General features: G+C 50.9%; 6 protein-coding genes across 6 annotated transcripts; 4 read left to right on the plus strand and 2 right to left on the minus strand.

The window, feature by feature from the left end:
• Nucleotides 1-3,547: 3,547 nt before the first annotated feature.
• On the plus strand, nucleotides 3,548-5,887 carry LOC139784339 (uncharacterized). Its single transcript, XM_071723514.1, has one exon. The coding sequence runs from the start codon at nucleotides 3,548-3,550 to the stop codon at nucleotides 5,885-5,887; it is 2,340 nt and encodes a 779-aa protein (XP_071579615.1).
• A 92-nt stretch (nucleotides 5,888-5,979) lies between these two features.
• LOC139784341 (uncharacterized) lies at nucleotides 5,980-7,564 on the plus strand. Its single transcript, XM_071723515.1, has 2 exons — nucleotides 5,980-6,852; nucleotides 7,550-7,564. The coding sequence occupies exons 1-2, from the start codon at nucleotides 5,980-5,982 to the stop codon at nucleotides 7,562-7,564; spliced, it is 888 nt and encodes a 295-aa protein (XP_071579616.1).
• A 2,261-nt stretch (nucleotides 7,565-9,825) lies between these two features.
• Nucleotides 9,826-12,165, plus strand: LOC139784342 (uncharacterized). The gene has a single exon (XM_071723516.1). The coding sequence runs from the start codon at nucleotides 9,826-9,828 to the stop codon at nucleotides 12,163-12,165; it is 2,340 nt and encodes a 779-aa protein (XP_071579617.1).
• Nucleotides 12,166-12,257: 92 nt separating this feature from the next.
• On the plus strand, nucleotides 12,258-13,842 carry LOC139784343 (uncharacterized). Its single transcript, XM_071723517.1, has 2 exons — nucleotides 12,258-13,130; nucleotides 13,828-13,842. Exons 1-2 carry the CDS (start codon nucleotides 12,258-12,260, stop codon nucleotides 13,840-13,842), a joined length of 888 nt encoding a protein of 295 aa, XP_071579618.1.
• A 4,482-nt stretch (nucleotides 13,843-18,324) lies between these two features.
• Nucleotides 18,325-20,087, minus strand: LOC139784344 (uncharacterized). Its single transcript, XM_071723519.1, has 2 exons — nucleotides 19,832-20,087; nucleotides 18,325-18,935 (listed from the first exon to the last, which is right to left on the minus strand). Exons 1-2 carry the CDS (start codon nucleotides 20,085-20,087, stop codon nucleotides 18,346-18,348), a joined length of 846 nt encoding a protein of 281 aa, XP_071579620.1. The 3' UTR covers nucleotides 18,325-18,345.
• A 160-nt stretch (nucleotides 20,088-20,247) lies between these two features.
• LOC139784345 (uncharacterized) lies at nucleotides 20,248-21,450 on the minus strand. The gene is made up of 3 exons (XM_071723520.1): nucleotides 21,350-21,450; nucleotides 20,980-21,286; nucleotides 20,248-20,868 (listed from the first exon to the last, which is right to left on the minus strand). The coding sequence occupies exons 1-3, from the start codon at nucleotides 21,448-21,450 to the stop codon at nucleotides 20,248-20,250; spliced, it is 1,029 nt and encodes a 342-aa protein (XP_071579621.1).
• Nucleotides 21,451-23,467: the final 2,017 nt, after the last annotated feature.

Raw genomic sequence — 23,467 nt, forward strand, 5'->3', positions numbered from 1 at the left:
AAAGATTTTGACGAAAATATTATTGAACACGCGGACTACACTAAACGCGTAAAACGTTGTATTTATTGGAAGATCGCTGAACTTATAAAGGAGTTCACGAGTACATCCGCACCTATCCGCAGCTAAATTAAGTATAGATTGTTAGTTTTAGCCTTACTGAATACAACTAGACCTTTTGCATAAAATCCTGGAACGTCCTTCCAAACATAATAGGGACGACAACTTTAGAAAACGAATGCCTACGCTACTTGCAGCGTGAACGCGATGAAAAGTGGAAGGGGTGAATAATTAATGTTTTTTATTGTCGAAAAACGCTGTACTACTCAATGGTATTCTGATCTTTATATTCTTTTTTAAAAAATAATGTTAAAAGACAAATACAAATTTTGGCTATTTTCAGTTTCTGTAATCTTTTCCTTAAAGTTATGCAACCCAGTTAGTACCTCAAATCACAAAGGTTATATAGGACATTATTACCCTCAAGTTTAAACTTCATACGTGCAAGTCCCAATTTTGAATAAAGTTCACCTTTTTCGGGAAATAGACCACTGTGCGAGGATATCCTAGCGCGAAGAATAAGGCGCCGAGGCGCTCGACGTAACGCGAAATACTACTCTAACGCGAGGAAATATGCGGAATTACCGCAAGCAATACTATAACTAACGCGAAATTACGGATTTATTCTAACGCAGGAACCCGAGACTAACGCAAGTGATTCTGATCGAACGCAACACCCGCGATCGTCAGCGATAGTCCAACGCGAAAAATGATTCGCCGAGGCACTCGGCGTAACGCGAAATACTCGAATTAACGCGAAAAAGATTACTGCATTACCGTGAGTAATAACGAGACGCAATATTAGGTCGACGCGAATGGTATCCTAAGGCAAACAACATCCTAACGCGAATAATATCTTAACGCCCGAAGTTAGTCGGCACGAACAATAATCTCGCGCAAATAATATGTCGGCATGAACGACGTTCTCTCGCAATTACCATCCTACATGAATGCTTGAACGCAAGACTCTGACGCGAATCATACGATAATGCCGGGGCCATCAGGACGCAATCACGCGAATAATATCTCGACGCAGCCGATATCGCGAGGATAATCTAAGTGTCCGGACGCGAATCGCAAGTAACGCAATTAAACCAACGCGAATAACCGTCTGATGCAATTAATATCGCGTGCGGAATCTAAGATTCGACCGGGCGAAGTACCACGCACAACGAGCCACGCGGTCGTGAACGCGAAGGGCGCGAGAAATGGCGTATTCGCGATGTCGAACGTCGTCATCGACGCGCCTACCGCGATCTCCAGGAGTTCGTAGATTTCGATCACGATCCCACGGCCACGAGACCATTCCGGTGCCCCTCGCTCTCGCTATCGATCGCTAAATACGCCTTGTCGGCGAATACGCTAATTATCGCGAATATTCCAGAGCGAGAGCGCGACCCGGGGAGCGGTGTCGTGGGTTTACATAGAACATTACCGAGGCAACCTCACCGTAGGTTGATTCTCTCCCGAGGATCTTCGCCGTCGTCCCAAGGGTCGGAAGAGTAGCTGCTAGGAGTTCGACAAGCTCCAACGTATGAAATGCCGAAGTGCGAAGCACAAAATTACCGCGACTTAAATCGTGCGTGTTTCGGCTGGCGAGGACAATCAAAGAATGCTCCCGAAATTCTGTTCGATGGCGGAATCGATAGCGCGCCCCACCCCGGGCGTGCGCGGCCCCGCGACGTTGGAGCGCGAACTAATGAGGGGTGAGCTCGCAGGCTCGCGGTGGATTCTTGCGTAGGGCCGTGAATTACGGCTTTCCGCAGGGCGCCAAACGGCCCTTCGCTCGCGCGGCAATTTTTCCGGGATTCTTCCCGACAGCGGACGGGACGTGTATGCCTCCGCGTTCCTCCCTTTCGGTTCGGGGATGGTGGCCATCCATCCCGGAATCCGGTCAGTAGTGCGAGGAGGGCAGGTGAGCTGATTCCGCCCCGGAGTCCCAGGGCCCTGCCATTACGGGTCCGCTTCGATCCGCTTTCCGCCGTCCGATTTCTCGCCTCCATCCTTTTCGTCGACTCCGCTTCCGCTTCCTCTGTACCCTCTCAGGAAACTCCGGGTCCCGGCTCGATGAGGCGCCACGCAATAATACAAAATATAACAAAAAGGATCAGAATATCGTAACGCAATTATAACATGCCCCTGGAGATCTCGCATCGATTCGTTGAACCGTCTTCGGGCGTGAAAAAGGTCGCGAAACCCGCGCCTTGTGACGGCGGCGGGGCGCTGCAACGATGCAGCGAAACTGCAACGTCACAATACATTAATTGTGGCTAAGGTCTATGCTATGTCATAGTGTAGATCTTAGCTACATTTCTGGCAAGTCAGTCCAAAGTATGCGGCTTTGTTCTCTATCTTTTTTATCTGTAGCAATTTTATTTCTTTTTATTTTTTAATTATTTTTTATGTATTATTTCTTATGTATCAGGTTTCTGAAGAAGACTAAGTATATAAAGTCGAAACGTAAAACGTTAATTGTATTTAAAATTTGTTTAATTAAACAAGATTTTGTTTTTAAATTTAAGTTAATGACCTTTTTATAACTCGAAAATCAGCCAGCCTTCCTTCCTATAGTTTATTTTATGCTGTTAGTTTTTTTAATTTAGTTATATTTTTTTCCATTAACACATTTGTTATAGTGATTGTGCAATAGAAAATCTGAAAAAATAAATGTTTTTAAAGAGTAATGTTGAGGATAGACATCGAAATTCCGTTCGCGAGAGAGGAATTGTTGGGTGCCGTATCTCTCTCAACGGCCCTGATCGCAGAGGCTGAGCTCTCGATCTGAGACAACGGCCCTGCCACGAAGCGTCGCCCAATAACTCTTCGCTCCCGTTCAATTATGCGAACTCATGCGAGTCATGCGCACGCGTTCATGTAATCCGCAACGCGGTTCGATCACGGATCGATACGATTCGTCCCCCTCTGTAACGCACACGGCGTCCCCGCCAAGCAATCCTGTACTGACAATGATTGTCTCCGCGAAAAGACAGAATTGTCACAGAACTCGAGCCGAAAGGTCGACAAACCGTTCGCCGCGACCAGCATCCTCGATCGATCGCCGCGCGAAACGGAGGTCATACGCTCCACCAGCCGTCTTCAACGGGGAAGTGGACGACCTCAGTGAGCGAGAACGTGATTCTCCTCACCGACCTGTCGAATCAAGCGCTCGTCTCCGAACGGGGCCACGCGCCGCGAGACGCCGCGAGTTCGTGCACGGGACTCTCTCAGCCTTCCGCGCAGTGAGATCACGCCTCTCACAGTGTCCATCTGTATCTCTGCTGTAATTAAATATTATACCAACAACGAAACGACTGCAATAAATTCGCCAACACTCCTCGCCGATCTGTGAAGCACGCTTCGCGCCCTTGTCAGGGCGAACTCCGGCAAACCTTCGTGTCCCGAGGCTTCCTCGGCCGAACCCGAAACAAATCTGGTCCTTCGAGCCGGATTCGGAGCCCTTCTTTCGAACACGAGGAGTCATTCCTGAATCATGGAAACGCTGCTGGAAAGCCAGTCTCTGCGGCTGCGAGCCATCGAACGCGCCTTAGAGAACTTCAAAAAGCTGGGAAAGAAGAATCTGACCGCGGCGAAAATCCGCAATCGACTCCAGGCATTGAAGGAGGACTGGGAGGAGGCTAAGGGTGGACATCGTGCTCTCCTGGCCGCCGTCCCCGTCGCCGAACGCTCTGGTCACGACTACTTCCAGAATCTGAGATTCGAGGCCACGCAGGAGACGTACCAAACCGCATCCGATTACATGGCCGAGTGCCTTGAGGAGCTGGAGCCGTACGTACCCCCGAATCAATCGTTCAGTTTCGGACAGCAGTCCCCGGGCTTTTCGTCCGCCCTTTCGCTTTCCCATCTACCGCCGATGCAACTGCCTCCGTTCGACGGCAAGTATGAGGACTGGGAGAGTTTCCGCGACAGATTCACATCCCTCATTATCAATAATAGGGACTTATCAAATTTTACGCGAATGCATTATTTAATTTCGTGCCTCAAAGACCGCGCTCTTGACTGCGTAAAAGACATAAGAGTCACAGCCGATAACTTCGACATCGCGTGGAATACTCTAAACGCGCGTTTCGAGAACAAACGCCGCTTAATTAACGTGCATATGATCGCGTTGCTGACCTTGCCCGCAGTCACAAAAGAATCCGCGATCGAGTTACAGTCCCTATCTGACCGCATTCACACCGCTGTCGCAGCTCTCGATAAATTGAATCGTACTCCGGACGAGCTCTGGAGCGACATGTTAGTGAGTCTCGGGACGCAGAAGCTCGACGCGGTCACAAAAAAGGCATGGAATCTGAAGTACAGCGAGGACCGGAATCCTCCCTCTTACAAAGTTTTTAAGAAATTTTTGGAAAATCGAGTTCGCGCTTTGGAGGAATGGAAACTCTCCCTTTCACCATCCGATAAAGCGAAATCCGGAGCTCCGCATAAAATCAGTAGCACAAACGTATGCGCGAAAGCCGTACAGCAGTGTTCGCTATGCAAGTCTAAGCACTCGTTTAGCGTCTGTCCGCAATTCACGGGGAAAAGTCCGAGTCAACGACGTGACATCGTGCAACGGGAACGACGTTGCTTTAATTGCCTGAGCCCACATCATGCCGCCAAGGCATGCTCGAGCAAATTTCTCTGCCGTCTTTGTCAGAAACCGCATCATACGTTGCTTCATGTTGACTCCGACTTTTCCCCGAAAACCGAGGAAGTAACCCCGGCGACCGAGATGCCGAAGGCCGTCGACGCAAAAACTAGCGAAGTAAACTCACTGTTCGCGTCTTCAAAGACCACGCGTTCGTATGCTTTGCTCGCAACGGCGTGGATCACCGTAAGCTCGCCGCTCGGTAGGTCTGTTATTGTTCGCGCTCTACTCGATCAAGGTTCCGAGATGAGCTTCATAACAGAAAAACTAGCGCAGTGTCTACGACTGAAACGCGTTCGAATGCCGACCTCGGTTTCGGCTGTTGGCTGTGTACACGCCGGAACATACCAGCACGCGGCTCAAGTAAACATTTCGCCAAGAAACAAGCAGACTCCGGCCTTCTCGACGCACGCGTTAATTCTGAACTCATTAACGGCATACGCGCCGAAGCGTATGTCGCAGGAGCATACTTTAGCTCACCTAGAAGATCTCCCATGGGCTGATCCCGACCCTATGAGCGCCGATCCCATCAGTATTATAGTCGGCGCCGATCTCTACAGCGTCCTTATAGTCGACGGGCTTCGAAAGGGGGCGGTCGGACAACCGATCGCGCAAAATTCGGTCCTAGGATGGGTGATCTCGGGGCCCATCCCCCCGTCAAAGGTGGAGTCGCATACTACTTCGGTCGCAGCACCGCCCGATCAACCGCCTGTCAGGGTGAACGCACACCACTGCCTTTCTCTGTCCCTCGATCAGGAACTTAGAAAATTCTGGGAGGTCGAGGAGATTCCGCATAAAGTGCATCTTAAACCGGAAGACGAGAAATGTGAGGAGCATTTTCGCCGCACCCACTCACGTTGTTCCGACGGCAGATACATGGTCCGCCTCCCGTTTAGGAGCGACCCTCCTATCGATATAGGTCATTCTCGAGGTATCGCCGAGCACCATCTCAAAGGTTTAGTTCGGAGATTAGCTGCTCATCCGGAGCAACAACGGGAATACGTCGAATTCTTACGCGACTACGAAACCCTCGGGCATATGATCGAGGTGCCCGTTTCAAATGAAGCGGACGAGCAACGCGTCTTCATCCCGCATCACGCGGTCATGCGAGAAAGTAGCGCCACGAGTCATCTGCGCGTCGTCTTCAACGCGTCCTGCGCCACGTCAAACGGTCCTCGTTGAACGACCACCTCCTGGTCGGACCTAAACTTCAACCTGACCTACCCGCTATAATATTGCGATGGCGAATATTCAAGTACGTGTACACGGCAGACATGACTAAAATGTATAGGCAAATTCGCGTCGACCCGCGAGATGTAACGTATCAACGCATCCTTTGGCAAGAAAGTCCCACTGACCCGCTTCGCGAATACATCCTTCTCACGGTAACCTATGGTACCGCGGCCGCTCCGTACTTAGCGCTTCGCGTGCTCGATCAGTTAGTGCTCGACGAAGGACAGGCATTTCCCTCAGCCGTTTTCATCCTCGAGAAGGGAAAATACATCGATGAAACTCTCTTCGGCGCGCATCGCCTCGACGACCTCCGTATCTCCCGCGATCAACTCATCGCCCTCCTACGGAAAGGTGGCTTTGAGTTAAGGAAGTGGGCCAGCAATCTTTCGGAGCTTTTGTCGGACATCGATCCCGCGAATCACGGACTCGCGTGTAACAAAATTTTGAAGACGGATGAGAGTTTGAAAGTCCTCGGTATAAGTTGGAACCCTGCGCTAGATATCTTTCAATTTCAAGCAGCTATCGACGCCCTTGTTCCGCAAACAAAGAGATCGATTCTCTCCGCGATCGCGAAACTGTTTGACCCTCTCGGCTGGGTGACTCCCGTCACGATTACCGCGAAAATTTTGATGCAACGATTGTGGCGTCTCAAGCTCGAGTGGGACGAACCGCTCCCTCATGACGTATTGCGCGAGTGGCAACCGAACTATAGTCAATTGTCCGCGCTCAACGAGCTTCACCTGCCCCGTTGGACCGGTCAAGAGTCGGACTCTGATCGTTGCGAACTGCACGGCTTCGCCGATGCGTCTAACGTCGCGTACGCCGCCTCGGTCTACCTGCGCGTACTGTCCAAATCTGGCCGTATAACTATTTCCTTGCTTATGGGAAAGTCGAAAGTCGCTCCGGTGAAAACGGTAAGTGTTCCCCGGCTGGAGCTATGCGCCGCGTTGCTACTTGCGCGCTTAATGACCTTTGTACGAGAATCGATCACGGTCGATTCCTCCGCGTGTCATTGCTGGATCGACGCAAAAATCGTGCTCGCGTGGTTAAGTCAACACCCTTCGAGATGGAAGACTTTCGTCGCGAACCGCGTCGCGGAGATTCAGTCCCGTCTCCCGGATGTGACCTGGCGTCACGTGTCGACCGCGGAAAACCCAGCAGATTGCGCCTCGCGCGGACTATTAGGACACGAGCTCGCGACTCACCCACTATGGTGGCAGGGACCGCCATGGTTGAAGTTCCCCGCGACGCGATGGCCCGAGGGTCTTCCCTCGCCTCTAACGGAAACGTTGATCGAAGAAAAGGTTGTCACCACGCATGCGGCGAGGTTCCCCACGCCGTGGGATCTAGCCTCAAAATTTTCAGATTGGGCCAAATTAATTCGTGTTACCGCGTATCTCATTCGATTCGTCTCCTGTCGCGGGCACTCGAAAAAATTCCCCGCTCTTGATTGTCACGGACGCGCCTTGTCAGCCTCCGAATGCCAACGCGCTCGTACATTCTGGCTCGGAATTATCCAAGCCGAATTATTTCCTCGCGAACTGCACGAGCTCACTCAACACCAACCCGTCAATTCAAGAAGCCATATTCTAGCTCTCAATCCCTTTGTAGATAGCGAAGGACTGATAAGAGTCGGAGGCCGCCTGAGAAACGCTCCACTCTCGTATCACGCGAAGCATCCGATCGTGCTCGCTTCCCACCCGTTAGTCACGTTAATAATTCGGCAGGCTCATCTGCGCGCCCTTCACGCAGGCCCGCAATTAACTCTCGCAACGTTGCGCCGTGACTTTTGGATTTTAAATGCTCGCAGTTCAGTTAGATCTGTTATCCATAACTGCGTGAATTGTACGCGCGAAAGAGCGGTCGTCCCGCAGCAGCTCATGGGAGATCTCCCGTCCTTGCGCGTGTCACCGCCCTCCCGCAGTTTTCTCCACTGCGGGGTCGATTACGCAGGGCCGGTGCAGGTTCGAGCCTCCGGGGGGCGCGGCATTGTCTCACGAAAAGCATATATCGCGCTCTTCGTCTGCCTCGCGACGCGCGCGGTACACCTGGAATTAGTTGGAAATTATTCCACACCCGCATTTTTGGACGCCTACTCTCGCTTTTGCTCGCGTCGAGGATTGCCGGAGTCAATGCATTCCGATAACGGAACTACCTTTGTCGGAGCCGACAAGGAATTAGCCCAGGCGTACCGAGCGGCAGTGAACGATCCCAATTTCTTAAACGCCACCGCTTCTGATAACGTGCAATGGCATTTCCTTCCCCCGTCCGCGCCGCATTTCGGCGGCCTGTGGGAAGCGGGCGTACGCAGCGTAAATATCATCTGCGCCGAGTTCTGAAGAACCACACGTTAACGTTCGAAGAGCTCACGACTCTACTCTGCCGAATAGAAGCGTGCTTAAACTCACGCCCCCTCGCCCCGTTAAGTGATACGTTGGACGATTACGAAGTACTCACCCCCGGTCATTTCCTAATCGGGTCCGCGCTCACAGTCAATCCGGAACCCTCTTTATTAAACGTAAACGAGAACCGCTTATCCCGCTGGCAAAGCGTTCGCCACATAACCGAACGTTTTTGGCGGCTGTGGCAGACGGAATGCACCTTGCAGCAACGCGTCAAATGGCGAAGATTGAAAGCACCGGTAAAGGTCGGGCAACTCGTATTGTTACGCAATGCTACGTTGCCCCCCTGTAAGTGGGAGCTCGGTCGCGTAACCCATTGCCACGCTGGCGCAGACGGACTAATTCGTGTGGTGACCGTGAGAACACCGACGTCCGAATATAAACGTCCGATTGTAAAATTATGCCTGCTCCCGATCGACTGTGAAGCGCGCGCGGATTGACCTCTTCGGCAGAAGTGTCGTCAGTAAATATTCCACGGCGGGCGGCACGATCTATCTCTCCGCGTCTCAAAAAAAAAAAAAAAACTCATGTAAATAGCGTTGTATTACTTTCATAAAATTTGTGTGACGCCGTACCACGCTCAACTAGTTATAAGACATTTTCTATCTTTCCGTATCGACCTACCGCCCTCCTCGGGCACACCGTGGATATTTCGAAATTTATTTCGAGGCGGGCGGTATGTTGAGGATAGACATCGAAATTCCGTTCGCGAGAGAGGAATTGTTGGGTGCCGTATCTCTCTCAACGGCCCTGATCGCAGAGGCTGAGCTCTCGATCTGAGACAACGGCCCTGCCACGAAGCGTCGCCCAATAACTCTTCGCTCCCGTTCAATTATGCGAACTCATGCGAGTCATGCGCACGCGTTCATGTAATCCGCAACGCGGTTCGATCACGGATCGATACGATTCGTCCCCCTCTGTAACGCACACGGCGTCCCCGCCAAGCAATCCTGTACTGACAATGATTGTCTCCGCGAAAAGACAGAATTGTCACAGAACTCGAGCCGAAAGGTCGACAAACCGTTCGCCGCGACCAGCATCCTCGATCGATCGCCGCGCGAAACGGAGGTCATACGCTCCACCAGCCGTCTTCAACGGGGAAGTGGACGACCTCAGTGAGCGAGAACGTGATTCTCCTCACCGACCTGTCGAATCAAGCGCTCGTCTCCGAACGGGGCCACGCGCCGCGAGACGCCGCGAGTTCGTGCACGGGACTCTCTCAGCCTTCCGCGCAGTGAGATCACGCCTCTCACAGTGTCCATCTGTATCTCTGCTGTAATTAAATATTATACCAACAACGAAACGACTGCAATAAATTCGCCAACACTCCTCGCCGATCTGTGAAGCACGCTTCGCGCCCTTGTCAGGGCGAACTCCGGCAAACCTTCGTGTCCCGAGGCTTCCTCGGCCGAACCCGAAACAAATCTGGTCCTTCGAGCCGGATTCGGAGCCCTTCTTTCGAACACGAGGAGTCATTCCTGAATCATGGAAACGCTGCTGGAAAGCCAGTCTCTGCGGCTGCGAGCCATCGAACGCGCCTTAGAGAACTTCAAAAAGCTGGGAAAGAAGAATCTGACCGCGGCGAAAATCCGCAATCGACTCCAGGCATTGAAGGAGGACTGGGAGGAGGCTAAGGGTGGACATCGTGCTCTCCTGGCCGCCGTCCCCGTCGCCGAACGCTCTGGTCACGACTACTTCCAGAATCTGAGATTCGAGGCCACGCAGGAGACGTACCAAACCGCATCCGATTACATGGCCGAGTGCCTTGAGGAGCTGGAGCCGTACGTACCCCCGAATCAATCGTTCAGTTTCGGACAGCAGTCCCCGGGCTTTTCGTCCGCCCTTTCGCTTTCCCATCTACCGCCGATGCAACTGCCTCCGTTCGACGGCAAGTATGAGGACTGGGAGAGTTTCCGCGACAGATTCACATCCCTCATTATCAATAATAGGGACTTATCAAATTTTACGCGAATGCATTATTTAATTTCGTGCCTCAAAGACCGCGCTCTTGACTGCGTAAAAGACATAAGAGTCACAGCCGATAACTTCGACATCGCGTGGAATACTCTAAACGCGCGTTTCGAGAACAAACGCCGCTTAATTAACGTGCATATGATCGCGTTGCTGACCTTGCCCGCAGTCACAAAAGAATCCGCGATCGAGTTACAGTCCCTATCTGACCGCATTCACACCGCTGTCGCAGCTCTCGATAAATTGAATCGTACTCCGGACGAGCTCTGGAGCGACATGTTAGTGAGTCTCGGGACGCAGAAGCTCGACGCGGTCACAAAAAAGGCATGGAATCTGAAGTACAGCGAGGACCGGAATCCTCCCTCTTACAAAGTTTTTAAGAAATTTTTGGAAAATCGAGTTCGCGCTTTGGAGGAATGGAAACTCTCCCTTTCACCATCCGATAAAGCGAAATCCGGAGCTCCGCATAAAATCAGTAGCACAAACGTATGCGCGAAAGCCGTACAGCAGTGTTCGCTATGCAAGTCTAAGCACTCGTTTAGCGTCTGTCCGCAATTCACGGGGAAAAGTCCGAGTCAACGACGTGACATCGTGCAACGGGAACGACGTTGCTTTAATTGCCTGAGCCCACATCATGCCGCCAAGGCATGCTCGAGCAAATTTCTCTGCCGTCTTTGTCAGAAACCGCATCATACGTTGCTTCATGTTGACTCCGACTTTTCCCCGAAAACCGAGGAAGTAACCCCGGCGACCGAGATGCCGAAGGCCGTCGACGCAAAAACTAGCGAAGTAAACTCACTGTTCGCGTCTTCAAAGACCACGCGTTCGTATGCTTTGCTCGCAACGGCGTGGATCACCGTAAGCTCGCCGCTCGGTAGGTCTGTTATTGTTCGCGCTCTACTCGATCAAGGTTCCGAGATGAGCTTCATAACAGAAAAACTAGCGCAGTGTCTACGACTGAAACGCGTTCGAATGCCGACCTCGGTTTCGGCTGTTGGCTGTGTACACGCCGGAACATACCAGCACGCGGCTCAAGTAAACATTTCGCCAAGAAACAAGCAGACTCCGGCCTTCTCGACGCACGCGTTAATTCTGAACTCATTAACGGCATACGCGCCGAAGCGTATGTCGCAGGAGCATACTTTAGCTCACCTAGAAGATCTCCCATGGGCTGATCCCGACCCTATGAGCGCCGATCCCATCAGTATTATAGTCGGCGCCGATCTCTACAGCGTCCTTATAGTCGACGGGCTTCGAAAGGGGGCGGTCGGACAACCGATCGCGCAAAATTCGGTCCTAGGATGGGTGATCTCGGGGCCCATCCCCCCGTCAAAGGTGGAGTCGCATACTACTTCGGTCGCAGCACCGCCCGATCAACCGCCTGTCAGGGTGAACGCACACCACTGCCTTTCTCTGTCCCTCGATCAGGAACTTAGAAAATTCTGGGAGGTCGAGGAGATTCCGCATAAAGTGCATCTTAAACCGGAAGACGAGAAATGTGAGGAGCATTTTCGCCGCACCCACTCACGTTGTTCCGACGGCAGATACATGGTCCGCCTCCCGTTTAGGAGCGACCCTCCTATCGATATAGGTCATTCTCGAGGTATCGCCGAGCACCATCTCAAAGGTTTAGTTCGGAGATTAGCTGCTCATCCGGAGCAACAACGGGAATACGTCGAATTCTTACGCGACTACGAAACCCTCGGGCATATGATCGAGGTGCCCGTTTCAAATGAAGCGGACGAGCAACGCGTCTTCATCCCGCATCACGCGGTCATGCGAGAAAGTAGCGCCACGAGTCATCTGCGCGTCGTCTTCAACGCGTCCTGCGCCACGTCAAACGGTCCTCGTTGAACGACCACCTCCTGGTCGGACCTAAACTTCAACCTGACCTACCCGCTATAATATTGCGATGGCGAATATTCAAGTACGTGTACACGGCAGACATGACTAAAATGTATAGGCAAATTCGCGTCGACCCGCGAGATGTAACGTATCAACGCATCCTTTGGCAAGAAAGTCCCACTGACCCGCTTCGCGAATACATCCTTCTCACGGTAACCTATGGTACCGCGGCCGCTCCGTACTTAGCGCTTCGCGTGCTCGATCAGTTAGTGCTCGACGAAGGACAGGCATTTCCCTCAGCCGTTTTCATCCTCGAGAAGGGAAAATACATCGATGAAACTCTCTTCGGCGCGCATCGCCTCGACGACCTCCGTATCTCCCGCGATCAACTCATCGCCCTCCTACGGAAAGGTGGCTTTGAGTTAAGGAAGTGGGCCAGCAATCTTTCGGAGCTTTTGTCGGACATCGATCCCGCGAATCACGGACTCGCGTGTAACAAAATTTTGAAGACGGATGAGAGTTTGAAAGTCCTCGGTATAAGTTGGAACCCTGCGCTAGATATCTTTCAATTTCAAGCAGCTATCGACGCCCTTGTTCCGCAAACAAAGAGATCGATTCTCTCCGCGATCGCGAAACTGTTTGACCCTCTCGGCTGGGTGACTCCCGTCACGATTACCGCGAAAATTTTGATGCAACGATTGTGGCGTCTCAAGCTCGAGTGGGACGAACCGCTCCCTCATGACGTATTGCGCGAGTGGCAACCGAACTATAGTCAATTGTCCGCGCTCAACGAGCTTCACCTGCCCCGTTGGACCGGTCAAGAGTCGGACTCTGATCGTTGCGAACTGCACGGCTTCGCCGATGCGTCTAACGTCGCGTACGCCGCCTCGGTCTACCTGCGCGTACTGTCCAAATCTGGCCGTATAACTATTTCCTTGCTTATGGGAAAGTCGAAAGTCGCTCCGGTGAAAACGGTAAGTGTTCCCCGGCTGGAGCTATGCGCCGCGTTGCTACTTGCGCGCTTAATGACCTTTGTACGAGAATCGATCACGGTCGATTCCTCCGCGTGTCATTGCTGGATCGACGCAAAAATCGTGCTCGCGTGGTTAAGTCAACACCCTTCGAGATGGAAGACTTTCGTCGCGAACCGCGTCGCGGAGATTCAGTCCCGTCTCCCGGATGTGACCTGGCGTCACGTGTCGACCGCGGAAAACCCAGCAGATTGCGCCTCGCGCGGACTATTAGGACACGAGCTCGCGACTCACCCACTATGGTGGCAGGGACCGCCATGGTTGAAGTTCCCCGCGACGCGATGGCCCGAGGGTCTTCCCTCGCCTCTAACGGAAACGTTGATCGAAGAAAAGGTTGTCACCACGCATGCGGCGAGGTTCCCCACGCCGTGGGATCTAGCCTCAAAATTTTCAGATTGGGCCAAATTAATTCGTGTTACCGCGTATCTCATTCGATTCGTCTCCTGTCGCGGGCACTCGAAAAAATTCCCCGCTCTTGATTGTCACGGACGCGCCTTGTCAGCCTCCGAATGCCAACGCGCTCGTACATTCTGGCTCGGAATTATCCAAGCCGAATTATTTCCTCGCGAACTGCACGAGCTCACTCAACACCAACCCGTCAATTCAAGAAGCCATATTCTAGCTCTCAATCCCTTTGTAGATAGCGAAGGACTGATAAGAGTCGGAGGCCGCCTGAGAAACGCTCCACTCTCGTATCACGCGAAGCATCCGATCGTGCTCGCTTCCCACCCGTTAGTCACGTTAATAATTCGGCAGGCTCATCTGCGCGCCCTTCACGCAGGCCCGCAATTAACTCTCGCAACGTTGCGCCGTGACTTTTGGATTTTAAATGCTCGCAGTTCAGTTAGATCTGTTATCCATAACTGCGTGAATTGTACGCGCGAAAGAGCGGTCGTCCCGCAGCAGCTCATGGGAGATCTCCCGTCCTTGCGCGTGTCACCGCCCTCCCGCAGTTTTCTCCACTGCGGGGTCGATTACGCAGGGCCGGTGCAGGTTCGAGCCTCCGGGGGGCGCGGCATTGTCTCACGAAAAGCATATATCGCGCTCTTCGTCTGCCTCGCGACGCGCGCGGTACACCTGGAATTAGTTGGAAATTATTCCACACCCGCATTTTTGGACGCCTACTCTCGCTTTTGCTCGCGTCGAGGATTGCCGGAGTCAATGCATTCCGATAACGGAACTACCTTTGTCGGAGCCGACAAGGAATTAGCCCAGGCGTACCGAGCGGCAGTGAACGATCCCAATTTCTTAAACGCCACCGCTTCTGATAACGTGCAATGGCATTTCCTTCCCCCGTCCGCGCCGCATTTCGGCGGCCTGTGGGAAGCGGGCGTACGCAGCGTAAAATATCATCTGCGCCGAGTTCTGAAGAACCACACGTTAACGTTCGAAGAGCTCACGACTCTACTCTGCCGAATAGAAGCGTGCTTAAACTCACGCCCCCTCGCCCCGTTAAGTGATACGTTGGACGATTACGAAGTACTCACCCCCGGTCATTTCCTAATCGGGTCCGCGCTCACAGTCAATCCGGAACCCTCTTTATTAAACGTAAACGAGAACCGCTTATCCCGCTGGCAAAGCGTTCGCCACATAACCGAACGTTTTTGGCGGCTGTGGCAGACGGAATGCACCTTGCAGCAACGCGTCAAATGGCGAAGATTGAAAGCACCGGTAAAGGTCGGGCAACTCGTATTGTTACGCAATGCTACGTTGCCCCCCTGTAAGTGGGAGCTCGGTCGCGTAACCCATTGCCACGCTGGCGCAGACGGACTAATTCGTGTGGTGACCGTGAGAACACCGACGTCCGAATATAAACGTCCGATTGTAAAATTATGCCTGCTCCCGATCGACTGTGAAGCGCGCGCGGATTGACCTCTTCGGCAGAAGTGTCGTCAGTAAATATTCCACGGCGGGCGGCACGATCTATCTCTCCGCGTCTCAAAAAAAAAAAAAAAACTCATGTAAATAGCGTTGTATTACTTTCATAAAATTTGTGTGACGCCGTACCACGCTCAACTAGTTATAAGACATTTTCTATCTTTCCGTATCGACCTACCGCCCTCCTCGGGCACACCGTGGATATTTCGAAATTTATTTCGAGGCGGGCGGTATGTTGAGGATAGACATCGAAATTCCGTTCGCGAGAGAGGAATTGTTGGGTGCCGTATCTCTCTCAACGGCCCTGATCGCAGAGGCTGAGCTCTCGATCTGAGACAACGGCCCTGCCACGAAGCGTCGCCCAATAACTCTTCGCTCCCGTTCAATTATGCGAACTCATGCGAGTCATGCGCACGCGTTCATGTAATCCGCAACGCGGTTCGATCACGGATCGATACGATTCGTCCCCCTCTGTAACGCACACGGCGTCCCCGCCAAGCAATCCTGTACTGACAATGATTGTCTCCGCGAAAAGACAGAATTGTCACAGAACTCGAGCCGAAAGGTCGACAAACCGTTCGCCGCGACCAGCATCCTCGATCGATCGCCGCGCGAAACGGAGGTCATACGCTCCACCAGCCGTCTTCAACGGGGAAGTGGACGACCTCAGTGAGCGAGAACGTGATTCTCCTCACCGACCTGTCGAATCAAGCGCTCGTCTCCGAACGGGGCCACGCGCCGCGAGACGCCGCGAGTTCGTGCACGGGACTCTCTCAGCCTTCCGCGCAGTGAGATCACGCCTCTCACAGTGTCCATCTGTATCTCTGCTGTAATTAAATATTATACCAACAACGAAACGACTGCAATAAATTCGCCAACACTCCTCGCCGATCTGTGAAGCACGCTTCGCGCCCTTGTCAGGGCGAACTCCGGCAAACCTTCGTGTCCCGAGGCTTCCTCGGCCGAACCCGAAACAAGTAAAGATAGTATATATTTTGAAATCTATGTATTTTATGTAAACATAACATTTAAATTTATTTGCAGTTTATTTTAGAACATGCCAAAAAACACCGTTTTATAAGCTTTCAGTAGGAATACTGTGTGCCTACGGCCCCGGGAGCTCCGAGGGGGGAGCGGGGCGGGGGAGGGACTCGAGGGCGGCGAGCGCGTCGGGACATGTTGTTTATCAAATATTGATAAACATATCGTTGACAAGGAGTACCGCCAAGGGGGGGGGGGGTTAGGTGTCCACGTTCTTGACCGAGGGGGTCCGCGGGGGGGGGGGGGGTAGGTGTCTGCGTTCTAGGCCGAGGGGGGGGGGGGTAGGTATCAGCGTTCTAGGGCGAGGGGTACCGCCGACGGGGGGGGGGGTAGGTGTCCGCGTTCTAGGGCGAGGGGGTCCGCGGGGGAGGGGATTCGCGTTTTCGGCGCGGGGTATTACTAACGGGCGCCGTTCGGCTGCTGGAATTTTATCGGCGAATATAAACAAAACAGCGAGTTAGACACTTGTCTCTGCAATGATCTCACCCCTGTAGAACATGCGAGCCACCATTTCGCGACACCGCGTTCACGTTTTCAGCGCACCGCGGGGGATGGGGGTCCGCGTCCAACGGCCACGTCGGTCCGCGTGACGTCACACGGCGCGCTCGCTCCCGTTCCCCCTCATTGATATTCTCTCTCGTTCCCGACCTCCGTTGTCTCTCCCCCGTTTGCGCGCGTCTTCTCGTTGGCGTTCTCTTTTCCTCGCGCGCGGTCTCTCTCGCTCCCGTCCCCGTTCGCGTTATCTCTTCCTCGCGCGCTTCTCGTTCGCGTTCTCTTTTCCTCGCGCGCGGTCTCTCTCGCTCCCGTCCCCGTTCGCGTTATCTCTTCCTCGCGCGCTTCTCGTTCGCGTTCTCTTTTCCTCGCGCGCGGTCTCTCGCTCCCGTCCCCCGTTCGCGTTATCTCTCCTTCGCGCGCGTCTTCTCGTTCGCGTTTTCTCTCGCGCGCTTCTCGTTCGCGTTTTCTCTCCCTTGCGCGGATTTAACTTAATAATAATTATTATTATTATAATATAATAACTTAATAATTATTATTTAAAATATTATTATTATTATGAAATATACTTAATAATATTAATAATAGTGAAGGAAGCGGAAAATGAATAATAAATGATATATGGAATTAAGCATAAAAATATTTATTCATAAAATTTTAAAAAATTTTGAGAATTACCACACTTCTTCTTCTTCTTCTTCTCTCTCAAACTCGTCTTCGATTTCGAATAATCTTCGAAATCCATAGATGTCTACATCTCTCCCCGAAATGTCCCAAATTTCGTCGTTGTTATCACGAAGGAGTTCTCGCTCCCAGCGTACCCAACGCTGGCGATGTATATTAATAAAACCACGAATTCGGATTTCATCAAAATGTATAAAATTTGGCTGAAAACAAATTATACAAAAAATTTTTTAAAATTTTTTAAAAAAAATTTAAAATCTATGAAAAAAAATTTTTTTATGTATGAAAAAATGTTTATACACACCTGTACGTGAGGGATCCTCACCCTCACCATATTGAACAGTTTGATCTCGCACATCGGTTCGTTATCGACCCACACCCACTATAACGTTAACAGAATGGTTAATTTAATATATATTTAAATATACAGTTATGTGCGTATTGTTTCATGCATGCCGTCCGGTATGCTTTTCAAAAATGTTACGCCCAGGTCGATAGTGAGTCCGTGATTTCTCTCAGACACTCATTCACACTCGCGCACTCACGAAAATAACGACTCGTTTATTAAAAGACCGCTCGCTGCACGCTTCAGCTTGGAGTTCGAAAAGCATACCGGGCGACACGCACGCAACGGTATTAGATATACATACCCCGATGGCAGGGTGAACGATTTCAATATGATCTTCGATTCTATGAAATCTTTTCATTTTTTTCTTGTATATTCTTTGCTCGCGAACGTTTTCACACTACTGACTGCAGAGGACTGACTTTAACTGACTGCAGAGGACTGAACTAGAGCTCAGAAAAAAGTAATTTAGATAAAATATATCTAGCATTACAATAGCAAGCAAGGATTCGTTGAAGCATCGGCACCACATAGGCGAGCGTTGCCGGAGCATCGCTTCATAGTGTACGATATACGATACCTTAAATTTCAAGTGGCTCGAGTCGAACGTCGCATATACGGCTCGAATGGAAATGCGTGTGAAGAAATTAAGACATGATTTATATTTTAAAAAATACATTTTTTATTCTTCTTTTACATTTTTTTTGTTCTTACGTACTACGGAAGCGCACTAAAAAATAAAGCTGCGAGCTCACAATCGACGAGCTGATGTTTATCGAAGGCATCGCTATCGCGTATTACATTTAACACTTGCGTAGGATCCGTTACAGTGGACGCGATTTTGGAGAATTGCGTGAACTTGACATCAACCGTCTCGACAATTCTACTCAATTGATGGAACATCGCGTCGATGCACAGATCAAGATCGAGCATACGGTGTAACGTCGATTCGGTCATCGTTAAGCGTACGTTTAAAGACTCGAGACGTACGAGTTTGGCGCCGTTAATCGTACAAATTCTCAACGTTAGCGGTCCAACGCTTATAAAATCACACGTATCTTTAGTGTATCGAAGGAAATTCTGAATGTTTCGCCGTTGTTCGTGGAATCCTTTCCACGTTTCGAGGGACAGTATCAATTCCGTTCCTCGATGATCTCCTACGGCGATCTCCACGTAACTCGGCGGACCCACGTTAACGCCAACTTCAAGGAATTTGTATCCCGTAGCCGTCAACGCGTATCGTCTGCTGAGTATACGAACCGCGCGACGCTCCAACGAAATGCTGTAGAAAAAAATAAATGAGATTACTTTCAAAATAATAATACAATTTATAATTTGCAATTTAAAAAAAAATATAAAGCTTTATAATTTAAGAAAAAAAAACGAATACTTACTTGTTACACTTGTTCTCGTACGATGGAGTTTTATCATCATCATCACCATCGTGAATCGGTACGTAATAATTCATGCGTCTGCCACCGCTGCTGCTGCTTCCTTCAGCGGAGCTAAACATTTTTTTCTCTCGGTTATGGAGACGCGGACCGTTGATACAAGCGGTCGATGCAAGACTGATCGTCGTTGTAAAATTAATCGAATATACGCGGCAACTTTCAAAACTATGATGAAGGAGGGGGAAATTAATGTTTCTGGAACGCGCAATCAGCGCTCTGAAATTTAGGAGAGGGGACTAAGGTAGGATGTTTTTTTTTTATATAAGACGTATACCCCCCCCCCGCATGACATCAACCGCGAAACATGTTCAGACATGTTCGCTGAAACCTGATACCCCCCCCCCCCTCGAAGCTCTCGAGTTAGAATTCGTCACGTATACCTACTTATTCTTTAATTTTGTACACTATCGACTAATGGGGAAGGGAAATTAAACGTTGTAAAATTTACACATACATATAAAATTTATTTTTTTAAAAAGATGACAATTCTCCCTGACGTTTCGACCACCAGTTAAATATTTTTAATACATTTTGCAACGCACAATTCTTAACGTGTTTTCCACATCGCATAGTATTGGTAGCATCTAGAATATTTAAAGATTCGATATCTTCGTAATCCGCATCCAGAGTCTCGATGTTTAGGTTTTTTCTCGCTTTATTCTCAAGCAGATCTACCAGCCATTCTCGTTTCTGGCATCCCTTGACGTACACGAGAGTAGGCATTTCGTCGTCGTCGTTGTCCTCTTCCTCACCGAGCACGGCCGATGTAATTAAACGCTTCACCTTGCTGCACGGCACGTTTCCGTCTTCCCATCGTAATCCATGGTGATTGCGAATCAACCAGGAAGCGCACGATTTGTCGGATTTTGTGAGGAGATTCCACGGCATGGGGCATGTAAAGATGTAATGCGCCAGAACGGTTCCGTTTCTCAGCACCGCCGCCTCCTTCACGACAAATTTCATCCCGACGACGAAACCTTGCAGGTCCACGAACGTTGGTGCGGACATGAAGAGATATCTCTCTCTCTCTTCGATGCGTGAATCGAGAGGAATGACGCGCGTTTCGCGACACTCTGATTTATATATCCTGCTCCCCTTTTTTCCCTCTCATAAATTTGTATCGAGAGTGAAAGAGAGAGAAAATTTTCGTCGACGTTGCCGCGAACACTCAGACTATTTTGCGCACTACATTGGTCAACGGATTGTACTCGATCACGCGATCGTGTATGATGAGACAGTACGCGGAGGTATTCGGCGGTACGTTCTCCATGCAATCGAATTCTATTCTGACATCCACGGTGGCGTTTTTGACGGATTCGTTTTGTCGAGAGCAATCGATGATCACGAATGGGCCGTTGCGTAGAAAAGTCGAAACGGTGAGACTCGGCTCGAGATATTCGTATCCGTAATAGCCCTTGCAGAAACGCGCGTACATATCGTACAGAATCGCCCATCTGTGTTTACCAAAGTCCAAATTCAAATCGTCATACGGATAGACTTCCGAGTTTAGGTAGAGTTTCACGTTGGTCAATTTGCAGTCGTCGAATCGGCTCGTGTCCGCGGATATGACGTTCTTCCGACCCGTCTGCAGAGCGAAGACGACGTATCGCGGTTTCTCAAGCTGAGTCGCGGTCTTAATGGCCCACGAGTGCTTGGTCGTGTTCTGCAACAGGGGATACTCGTACAGATCCCACGAACGGAAACCCATACTTAGATATCGTCCTTTTTCCAAGGCGCGCAGCATCGACAGCTTGTTGATCTCGCTCAATACCACGTGAGGCATTCGCCACTGTATCTTGAGTATTTTGAGAGTAGGCTCCAACGCGAGATTTCCCACCAGACAATTGTTGTCGTTGCGCGATCGTATTATGACCAATTCGTGACGAGCGTTGATCACCACGCGTTTGTAATCCTCGCAAAATCCTAGTAACAGGTTGAGCGGTACGCAGAAATTGAAGTATCCATTCGCGTTATTCTGTGGCTCCCAGCCGGCGTTTCTCAGGATCACGCTTCTGTCGGACGATACCGTTACGTAGTTCTTGAGCGTGCTGGTTATTCCTACGTTTCTGCAGTGATCAATCTCCACGCCGTCAAGCTCGTATCGAATTTCATCGAACATGAACGCGACGCAATTATTCCCCAATACCACGTTATCGGCTTGGTCGGCTGCTCTGGTCACCGTCAATGTTCCTTCGACGTAGAGAAAACTTTCGCACGGCAACGTATACAGATCCTGCTGTTGTATGGGTATTCGTATCTCGTCGCTATACTCGAACGTTGTGTTGGCGTACGGGTTGTACGTGTAAGTCTCTATCTTGACGATGCGATCGTCAAAGACCGGCTCGCCTCCGATGTTAAGAATTTCAGTCATCGTTCACAGTCAGCTTTCAGATGTTTTGTACCGCGAATCCCAGAGATTGTAAAAATTTAACGTTCGATGCGTTGAGCTTCTTTCTCGTCTCTTTTTTAACGCCACCGAATGTCGATTTGACGATATCGTCGATCGTCGCAGTCGTAAAGATATTCTTATCTGTCGCGTGCTCCGAGTCGTTCAACACGAGCATCTCACACGTCGCGCGTTATCGCTGTCGCCGTCGTACGTGTAATCTGACGGTGATCTCTTCTCCTCGAAAATCGAGCAATCGTCCGTTTTGATCCGTGACGCGTATCGTTAGATCCGAAACGCTTCGCGCGATGATCGGCAGGTAAATGATCTGCGCAGGCGTTTCCGATATCTTATATCCCGGTGGTACGCTCGGTGAAAATTCGTGTATCGTGTGAACACGTTTGCCGTTGCTGTACGCACCCGCGGTCACGTTACACTCCACGCGGATAATGTTTACGTTGATAATATTAATCGACGCGTCCGATTCGTACCACTGTCCCGGCTGCAATATACGCTTCGACGAGAATCCCAGCAGCGATCCAACGTTGTTCGGTTTGTTAAAGTTCACTCTAAAAGCGCACTTGATCTCGCTCTTCATCGTATTGTAATTTGCGCGGAGCACTATCGGGTATTCCGCGACCTCGTCTTCGTAGCCGTTCGCGCGAGCGGTCGCCTCTCGGGCGATATTCGCGACAGTAGGTAAGCTAGGCCGGTTCTACCCCAGGGATCCGAGGGGGGTGAGGGGCGGGGGGTATACCGCGGGAGGGGGGAGTACCGCGGGGAGGGGGAGGGGGAAAACCGCGTTTTCGGGCGCCGCGGGGAGGGGGAGGGGGGGAACCGCGTTTTCGGGGCGCCGCGGGGAGGGGAGGGGGGCCGCGTTTTCGGGCACCGCGGGGGAGGGGGAGGGGGTACCGCGTTTCCGGCCCCGCGGGGGAGGGGTCCGCGGGGTGAGGGAACCCGCGTTCGCGTTTTCGCCGCGCCGCGGGGTGAGGGGCGACCGCGTTCGCGTTTTCGCCGCGCCGCGGGGAGGGGCGACCGCGTTTTCGCCGCGCCGCGGAGTCCGCGTGCAATGGCCGCGTCGGTCCGCGTGACGTCACACGGCACGCTCCCGCTCGCGTTATCTCCCCCTCGTAGATGTTCTCTCGCGCCCCCCCGTCCCCCGCTCGCGCGCGTCTTCACGGTCGCGCGCGATCCCTCTCCCCCGTTCGCGCGCGTCTTCTCGTTCTCTTTCCCTCGCGCGTTCTCGCTCGCGTTTTCTCGCTCCCGGCTCCCGGCTCCCGTTCGTGTTCTCGCTCACGATCGCGTATCTTTTCTTCGCCGACGATATTTAATCGTTTAGATCTTAATATTTAATTTTTAATATTACATTTAATTAAACGATAAACGAAGACAGCTTAATGACAGGGAACGGTAAATGAAAAGGAAAAATAATTAAAACTTTTTAAATCATATTATATGCATTTATTTATCATGTAGCGCATTATACACAATAGTATCGGCAGCATACGCCAACAGTTCGCAATCTATTAGCGAATTTTTATCATAAACTTCATGCAAGCTTCTAACTGCATTACATTTATCGGTAATACAATTTTGGCGTAAAATTGTTACAAATTGTTTAAATTTTTCACTTACGCCGTGAACATTTTGACATAGTTGAAAATATACATTTTCGACGCAATGTTCTAGTTCGAATAGGAAGAGTACGGTTGACGGTTTCATGTACAAGCTGGTGTCGCACGATGTCAACTTTACAATATCTGCGTCACGTATTTTAACGAGCTCCAGATCTCGAAACGCTAGCGATGAAGGCGCCGGTGACTGCACGAGTCGCTGAATATCTGCACGTTTTTCGATGAATGTCACCCACGTTGCATGAGGCAAAATTATTCGATTGCCTCGATTATCGCCAATAAGTATATCCACAGAGGACATAGGTCCCGCGTTGATTCCAACATCCAAAAATTTATATGCTGTCGATGTCAAGGCAAATCTTCTTCCC

This window comes from Temnothorax nylanderi, unplaced genomic scaffold (genome assembly GCF_030848795.1).
Source record: "Temnothorax nylanderi isolate EJ_2023f unplaced genomic scaffold, tnyl_v1.0 TNYL_tig0614_pilon, whole genome shotgun sequence".
Lineage (NCBI taxonomy): Eukaryota > Metazoa > Arthropoda > Insecta > Hymenoptera > Formicidae > Temnothorax > Temnothorax nylanderi.